Source organism: Sardina pilchardus, chromosome 5 (assembly GCF_963854185.1).
Source record: "Sardina pilchardus chromosome 5, fSarPil1.1, whole genome shotgun sequence".
Classification (NCBI taxonomy): domain Eukaryota; kingdom Metazoa; phylum Chordata; class Actinopteri; order Clupeiformes; family Clupeidae; genus Sardina; species Sardina pilchardus.
In genome coordinates this window covers 15,054,398-15,061,897 of record NC_084998.1, presented here as the reverse complement: position 1 = coordinate 15,061,897, position 7,500 = coordinate 15,054,398, and the positions used below count along the sequence as shown (strand labels likewise).

Here is a 7,500-nt window from a genome sequence, read left to right as displayed (position 1 = left end):
ACAACAACTCAGACAGTGGAGCTCTAAGTTTAAATTTAAACTCATTAGCACATCCAGGGGTTCTTCAGTAATGCAAAGGATTTATAATGGGAAGCCTTTATGAATTATTTATTATTTGATTGCCTGGAGCTGAAAGCACTCCTTGTCTATTGACCCAAGTGACGGTCTGACGCATTAATAAATAATTGACTGGCCATTTATTTCAGTGTTTAACATGCTCTCATTCTCCTGCAACGACCTCAACAGTCTACCAGACAGTCAATTGCAGAGTAAAGACTTAAAACATGCCAACAATTGTACCTATACAACCATGATCATGAATGACATGAATGCAGGGGACTTAATTGCAGAAAAGAGTGTCTTGTTTTTTTTTATTGTTTTAAGTCCTTAAGCCATTATGCAAATACTTAGGCTGGTAGAACACAACATCCCGCCTATCATATTTATGTTTGTGAGGACGTTGAATACAATTACAGTTGTATTTGTGCACGGAAAGTTTCTCGCTTTGTTTTGTGTTGTTTTCAGTCATTAGGCGAAGCATCATTAAAATAAGAGAGGCCGGAGGCCATAGAGCACAGCTGCGAGCCCGCAGCGCAGAACTCCATCACGGCGTTAGAGGAGAACCAGGCCTGGGAGGCAGGCTTGTCCACGGGGCTATATGCGCACACTATTCTGACGTGTCCTGTCTGATTACGCTCCACCAGTCTCCTGCTGGCTTCCTCGTTTGGGGGGGCAAAGCGGAGCTTTTTTTTTTTTAATTCGGTCGGGCTTTGAAGTCTTTAATTATTAGGGTGGTGCAGTAGGGGGGGAAAGGCATACAAAACTCAATCAGGAATTTGTTCAACTCGGAAAATTAACTGTTAACAATCTTTTTTTTCCTTTTTTTTGTGTGTGATTAAGTTCACAAGTAAGAAGAAAAGCAAAGCTGCAGCCCTACACAGTGGGGTATTAGAACAATATTTGGCAAAGGTCTAGACTCTGCTGCAGCACACACGGACCAGAGAGCAGTTCACCAACGGGGTCGCTAGGTCTTTGAGGTCTTTGCACCGTAAGCTGAGAAAGAACGATGAGTGAAGAGACTGCATGCTTCACTGAAACGGAGGGATAGGGTAAAAGGAATCCAGACATGAGCCGAGGCTCTGAGGCGGATTTGGGCCCGAACCCGACCAGGCGTGGGCCATGTCAGAGCCGGATCTGGGCCAGAACCCGCGGCTGCTAATGATGTCGGGGCGGAGCCCGGACTCACCGTCCTCCACCTCCAGCAGGGCTTTGGTGAGGATGCTCCCGGCGACACTGATGGCTTGGCAGATGTAGTAGCCGGAATCCTCGCCGCGCACGTCCGTGATGGTCAGCTCGCCGCTCAGGGAGACGGAGAAGCGGCCGGACTCGGACGGAGGCTGACTGGGAAACAGCAGGATCTTGGAGGGATAAAAACAACCACGGGGGTGAGACAAAATCCTTCAAACAGTCTGTGTGTGTGTGTGTGTGTGTGTGTGTGTGTGTGTGTGTGTGTGTGTGTGTGTCACTCAGTCTGAGCTGGTCTATTGTAATTGTGTTGATGACAGTGTTTTCCAGAAATGTCCAGGAAGGCTGTTTGTACTGGAGGGGAGCTTATCTGGCTGGCTGGCCTACACTGGACTTTGTCAGGGGAGGATGGTGCCTGGCTGAGAGCTCTCATCTGGTGCTAAGGGAGAGGCGTGAGGAAGAGGAGGGGGAGGAGGATGAAGGGGAATCTGGGAGGAATGGATCTCTTGGAGCTTGTGTGTGAGTTGAGCTTAAGTGGTCACATTCCAGCTGAGCTGTGTGTGTGTGTGTGTGTGTGTGTGTGTGTGTGTGCGTGTGTGTCAGAGAGAGAAAGAGAGAATGCATGCCTCTGTGTGTGTGTGTGTGTGTGTGTGTGTGTGTGTGTGTGTGTGGGATGAGGAAGGAGACCCACAAATAGAAGTACATAAAGACACAAAGACTCACACTTTCGCACCTTAGTAAATAAATGACACATGAAAAGGATTTGGGGGGGGGGAAGCTCATCTCTCTCTGTGAGGTGACGGAGAGCACTCCATCAGTCTCGCCACCTCTCCGCTACACACACAGCGGGACTGGAGGTGTGAGGCAGATGGAGATGGGCCTCCACTCCTCTTCCTCTTCCTCTTCCTCTTCATCTACCACTAAGAGCTATGGCTTCTCTCTCTCTCCGCTCCCCTCTTTCTCTCCTTCTCTCAGTCACCGGCTATATATAGATACATTATCACCAGGCCCTGCCAGAGTTGCTTTCTCTCTCTCTCTCTCTCTCTCTCTCTCTCTCTCTCTCTCTCTCTCTCTCTCTCTCTCTCTCTCTCTCTCTCTCTCTCTCTCCGTCCAGCACACACACACGCGTACACACACAAATACAGGCGTACACATGCAAAATGAGACACACACAGACACACACACACACACACACACACAGACACACACAGACACACACACACACACACACACACACACACACACACACACACACACGAGTGTGCCGTGAGGCTCCTCTGTTCCTCCCACACCTGCCGTCTCTCGTGCGTCTCCGAGCGCCACCGGCGCTGCCAGCTCCCACTCCTTCCCAGAATGCACTTGTGCACCTGGGCATGTGGTGGACCGTGGGCACAGACGGACGTGTTTCTTAGATTTGTCACTGGCACCGTGTAAAGCTAGTCCCCTCTCTCTCTCTTTCTCTTACACTGTCTCTCTCTCCCTCTCTTTCTCTCTCTCTCTTACACTGTCTCTCCCTCCTCTCTTTCTCTCTCTCTCTTACACTGTTTCTCCCTCCCTCTCTTTCTCTCTCTCTTCCCAACCTCTCTCTCTCTTGCACTGTCTCTCCCTCCTGCTGTCTCTCTTACACTGTCTCTCTCCCTCCCTCTCTTTCTCTTTCCCTCCCGCTGTCTCTCTCTCTCTTACATTGTCTCTCTCCTTCCCTCTCTTTCTCTCTCTCTCTCTCTCACTCTCTCCAACTCCGTCTCTCTCCCTCCCTCTGTCTCTCTTTCTTGCCAAGCTTCAACTATATGGCACACTTGGTCTCAAACGGACTCATACATAACACATAAACATAAGCGCCCTCCCACCTACACACACACACACCCACACACACACACACAGACACACAGACACCCACACCCACACGGACGCGCACACACACACGCACACACACAGAACCTGTACAAACAGAAACAAGGACACGCAATCTATAAAACATGCACTTGACACACACAAAACAAACACGCGCCAATCAAAGCTACACCTGCACACAAGAGCATGTTCCAAATTCAGCTCTCAACAACATAACCCCCTGACTCAAAAACAAAAACAAAAACACACACACACACACACACACTCCTGTCTCTGAGATTAGCCATGGAGAGAGAACAGAGCGATGCGTATGGCTCAATGTTTCCAAGGACCCTCCCCTGCACTCCCCTCCCACCCGAGCCTCTTACAGTAGAAAGGCAGCTCTTATCGGTGCTATGAGGAGGCCTGATTTAGAAGCAGAACTGCTCCGTGACTCATGCACGCACACACACACACACACACACACACACACACACACACACACACACACACACGGAGAAACAGCATCTGGCTCCGCTCCTGCCTTCCTCTCTCTCACACAGCCCAAACCAGGCAGTGAGATTACAGAGGGGGCCCGTGCTAATCGTGTCTGTTTGGTCAGGCGCCCCCACACATAAGCATACGCACACACACACTATAGCAATATATCTGCACATGCATTTCCATCCCAGCCCCCACCCCCAACACACACACACACACACACACACGCTCACACACACACACACACACACACACACACTAAGATGAACCGACATAAACACAAATGTATGCACAAAACCATAAAGCATACATAGAAGCATATAAAATGCTCACAATCACTGAAAACCAACATAGAAACACACATGTGCGCACACACACACACACACACACACACACACACACACACACACACACACACACACACACACACACACACACACACACACACACACACACACACACACACACACACACACACACACACACACACACACACACACACACACACACACACACACACACACACACACACACACACACACACAGACACACAGGCTCTCACCTGGCTGCCCTCTTTCTGCCAGAAGACTGCTGGGGGAGGGTTGCCCTTGGTGCCGCAGAGGAAGGTGACGGTGCGGCCCTGAGCCGAGATCTGGTCCCGCGGACGCACCACGATCTGGGGAGGAACTGAAGAGGACACAAGTGTCACCATACATTCATACATTTACACACCGTGGGGTGTGGGTGTGTGTGTGTGTGTGTGTGTCTGTGTGTGTGTATAACATGGGGGAAAGAGAGAGAAGGTGTGAGTGTGTGTGTGTGCGTGTGTGTGTGTGTGTGTGTGTGTATGCGTGTACGTAAGACCGAGAGAGAGAGGGGAGAGAAATATAGCCTGTGAGCATGTGCATGTGTTTGTGTGTGTGTGTGTGTGTGTGTGCCTGAGCCCTTCCCCAGGAGTAGTAAACCTGGCCATCACTTCTGATACTGTTTGCATGCGCCAGACTTCAAGGCGCCTGCAAAGACCGTAACTCAGCTTCAATAACTATCTCGGCCGCCCTGCTGCCAAACGTGAAGCGTGAGCTTCGCCCGGCGCGGACCCCTTAGCGCTGGCACCCCAAACCCTCCAAACTAAACACGACAACTTCACAGACACTTCACACACACGCACACACACTCCCGCCTTAACAAACTTCAACACACTGTCAGGGGCTTTGAGCTTCTCTGCTGCCTTTGTTATTTCCTGGAGGACATTCATCTGCACTGTTGTTTTGACAGTGTATTGGCCCTCTACCTACCTACACACGCAGTGAGAGGGCGAGAGAGAGAGAGAGAGAGAGAGAGAGAGAGAGAGAGAGAGAGAGAGAGAGAGAGAGTGTACTGTAGTAGCTCACTTGGATCTTGTTCAGAAGTTATTTACAGTAGGCACAATGTAAACAAAGCCGTAAAAAAAAACTGGCACTTGTCCTTACAAGAGCACAAGAGTACATTTCCAAAAAGCAGTAATGGCGGCTTTATGGTCCTTTTCTGTAGAAGAACACTAGGCACACGAGCCCCTTTTAAAGCAGCAGTCTGCTAAATGACATGACACGAGCGGAGCGGTTAAATAGCGCGAGCGGATTAGCGCGGAGGGCCCCGTAGCGTACAGTATCTGTGTCTCTCCCAGGCAGATTTAGCTAATAGGTGCTTGAACCGCAGCAGGGAGACGTATCCCCTCGGGGGGCCTCTGTGCGGATGATGTGGGCCGCATAAGCCTGTCGTGGCACCCCTCTCTCAGAATCAATTTTTCTCTCCATTTTTTTCTCTCGCTCTCTCTCTCTCTTGCCCTTCTTCTCTCTGCTCCATTTCCATCTATCTCTATCTGTCTCTCTTCATCTCCATATCTCTCGCTATCTGTCTCTCGCCACCTCCATATCTCACTCTATCTGCCTCTCCGTAGCTTCTTTCTCACAGGAATCCTGTGGAAGTTGCAGTACAAAAAAAAACAGGCAAGATAACTATTCACGTTCTCACACCTTGTGGGAAACTCTTTTTTTTATGATCTTTTTCTCATTTTGTCAGTGAGGAGAGCAGTGGTGAAGGGCTCCACTGTTTTATTAAGTCTCAGTGCTCTGTGTCCCTCTGCGAGGAAACCAGTGTTATGACAGTCTGAGAGTGGGCCCTTGTTCGTCGAGGCCCAAAGCTTCTGGCTTTCCATCTGTTCCATCTCTCTTCTCCCGCTCAAGGCCCCTGAGCTCACCTCCTCTCTCTCAATGTGTGTGTGACTCTGTGTTTGTGCTTGTGTGTGTGTGTGTGTGTGTGTGTGTGTGTGTGTGTGTGTGTGTGTGTGTGATCGATGGTGTCTGCATGATGGATATTGTAATCACGGTGGCCTTATCTTCCCTCAGGCTGACCCACACTGAGGGACACAAAGAGGGAGCACCTGGGTCGGGGTGTGGGGTGGGGTGTGTGTGTGTGTGTGTGTGTGTGTGTCTGTGTGTGTGTGTGTGTGTGGGGGGGGGGGGGGGGTGGGGGGGGGGTTGAATCTCCATGATTGAGGTGCCCCCCTGTGACCTGGGCCTCGCAGGTAGACACTAGGAGGATCGGGTTAAGTGTCTGCAGCATGAAAATGTAAGCTGCCACACACACACACACACACACACACACAAAAGCACTCACTAATGAGCCCACGCACACACAACACACACACGCACACGCACAAAAACATTTTATCTCTCCCTCTGTCTCTCAGTCACACATTCATACACACACACACACACACTCGCTCAAGCACCCTCGGCCCTTCTGTCCTAAACATTATTGATTGCAGCTGTGTGCCGTTGCCCTTTATCACATGCACGCACGCCACGGTCACCTCTGACCTTCGGCGGCTAATTGATTCCTCATCGCTCTGTCCTCTCCTCCTCCTCCTCCTCCTCCTCCTCCTCCTCCTCCTCCTGTGGGTGCGCCTCCTTTTTCACTCTGGCGCGCGTGATTAGAGCGACGCTCCGCAGCGCTGACAACCCGCATTAACACCCCGGCGACGTGTCTCCTTCAGCGACCCTCACAACTCCTTGCCATTCATCACGCCGACGACGCCGCCGCCGCGCAAAAAAAAACATCGCCCGTCGACTTTCGGCGTCGCTCCCAGAAAACGCTTTAGGCTTGACAATTTGGAAACGAGGAAGATTGCTCTGCTGCACTTTCATCACTTTTATGTCCAATATCAGTCGCAGAAAAACTCAAATATCAGAAACCTTAATATCCAACCTGTAATAACACAAAATTGACAATTTTTTTGTTCTGTTTGATTTGGAGCATTAAACAAAACTCCTCTCGTCGCTGAACAGAGATGTGCTATCATCTCCTGAGTCCTGACATTAGACTGCAAATATCAGCTACCGAATGGCAGATGAAGGCTGAACAGGATCTCTCTGAGAGCGAGGCTCACACCAAGCCCCACATCAGGGTGGGTTACAGAGCCGCCATCTGACTCCACCATCTCCTCCCACCCCACACACGGGATCTTCTAGGAGGTGATCCTGTTGACTTAGTAAGAGGCCTCTCATTGCCAAAGGGGACTGAGGCGGCCCAGCGTGTTTGAAGAAGGAGATGATCCAGCAGGAGGCAGGAGGGGGGTGGGGGTGGGGCTGAGGGATGACCAGGAGGCCGTGAGGTCCTCATGAGAGGGTGGCGAGGTCAGGGTGTCGGGGTTAAGAAGCCCTCAGGCCCCCTCTCGTCCTCCTGGACAGCGCAGGAACACATCCTCGCCTGTCTATAATCTGGACCTCCACGCTCAACACTCAACACCCGCAGCAAACCACGGGGGCCCTAATGAGTCCAATTCCCCAGCCTGGAGTAGTCCATCTGCGGGGGCCACGTCCTTATTGATCCCCTCACACGCCCGCGGCCGTCCACGCCTGGTGCAACAGTGCTGAAATATTTACC

General features: G+C 51.0%; 1 protein-coding gene across 1 annotated transcript in view; it reads right to left on the bottom strand.

Annotated features, from left to right (window-relative positions):
• robo3 (roundabout, axon guidance receptor, homolog 3 (Drosophila)) overlaps positions 1 to 7,500 on the bottom strand; it is a 72,604-nt gene that overhangs the window by 27,401 nt on the left and 37,703 nt on the right. Inside the window, exons 7-8 of the mRNA XM_062536612.1 lie at positions 4,139 to 4,263; positions 1,247 to 1,418 (exon numbers count right to left, since the gene is read on the bottom strand). Of these exons, the coding sequence (XP_062392596.1) occupies positions 1,247 to 1,418; positions 4,139 to 4,263 (297 nt within the window). The remainder of the gene's footprint in view (positions 1 to 1,246; positions 1,419 to 4,138; positions 4,264 to 7,500) is intronic.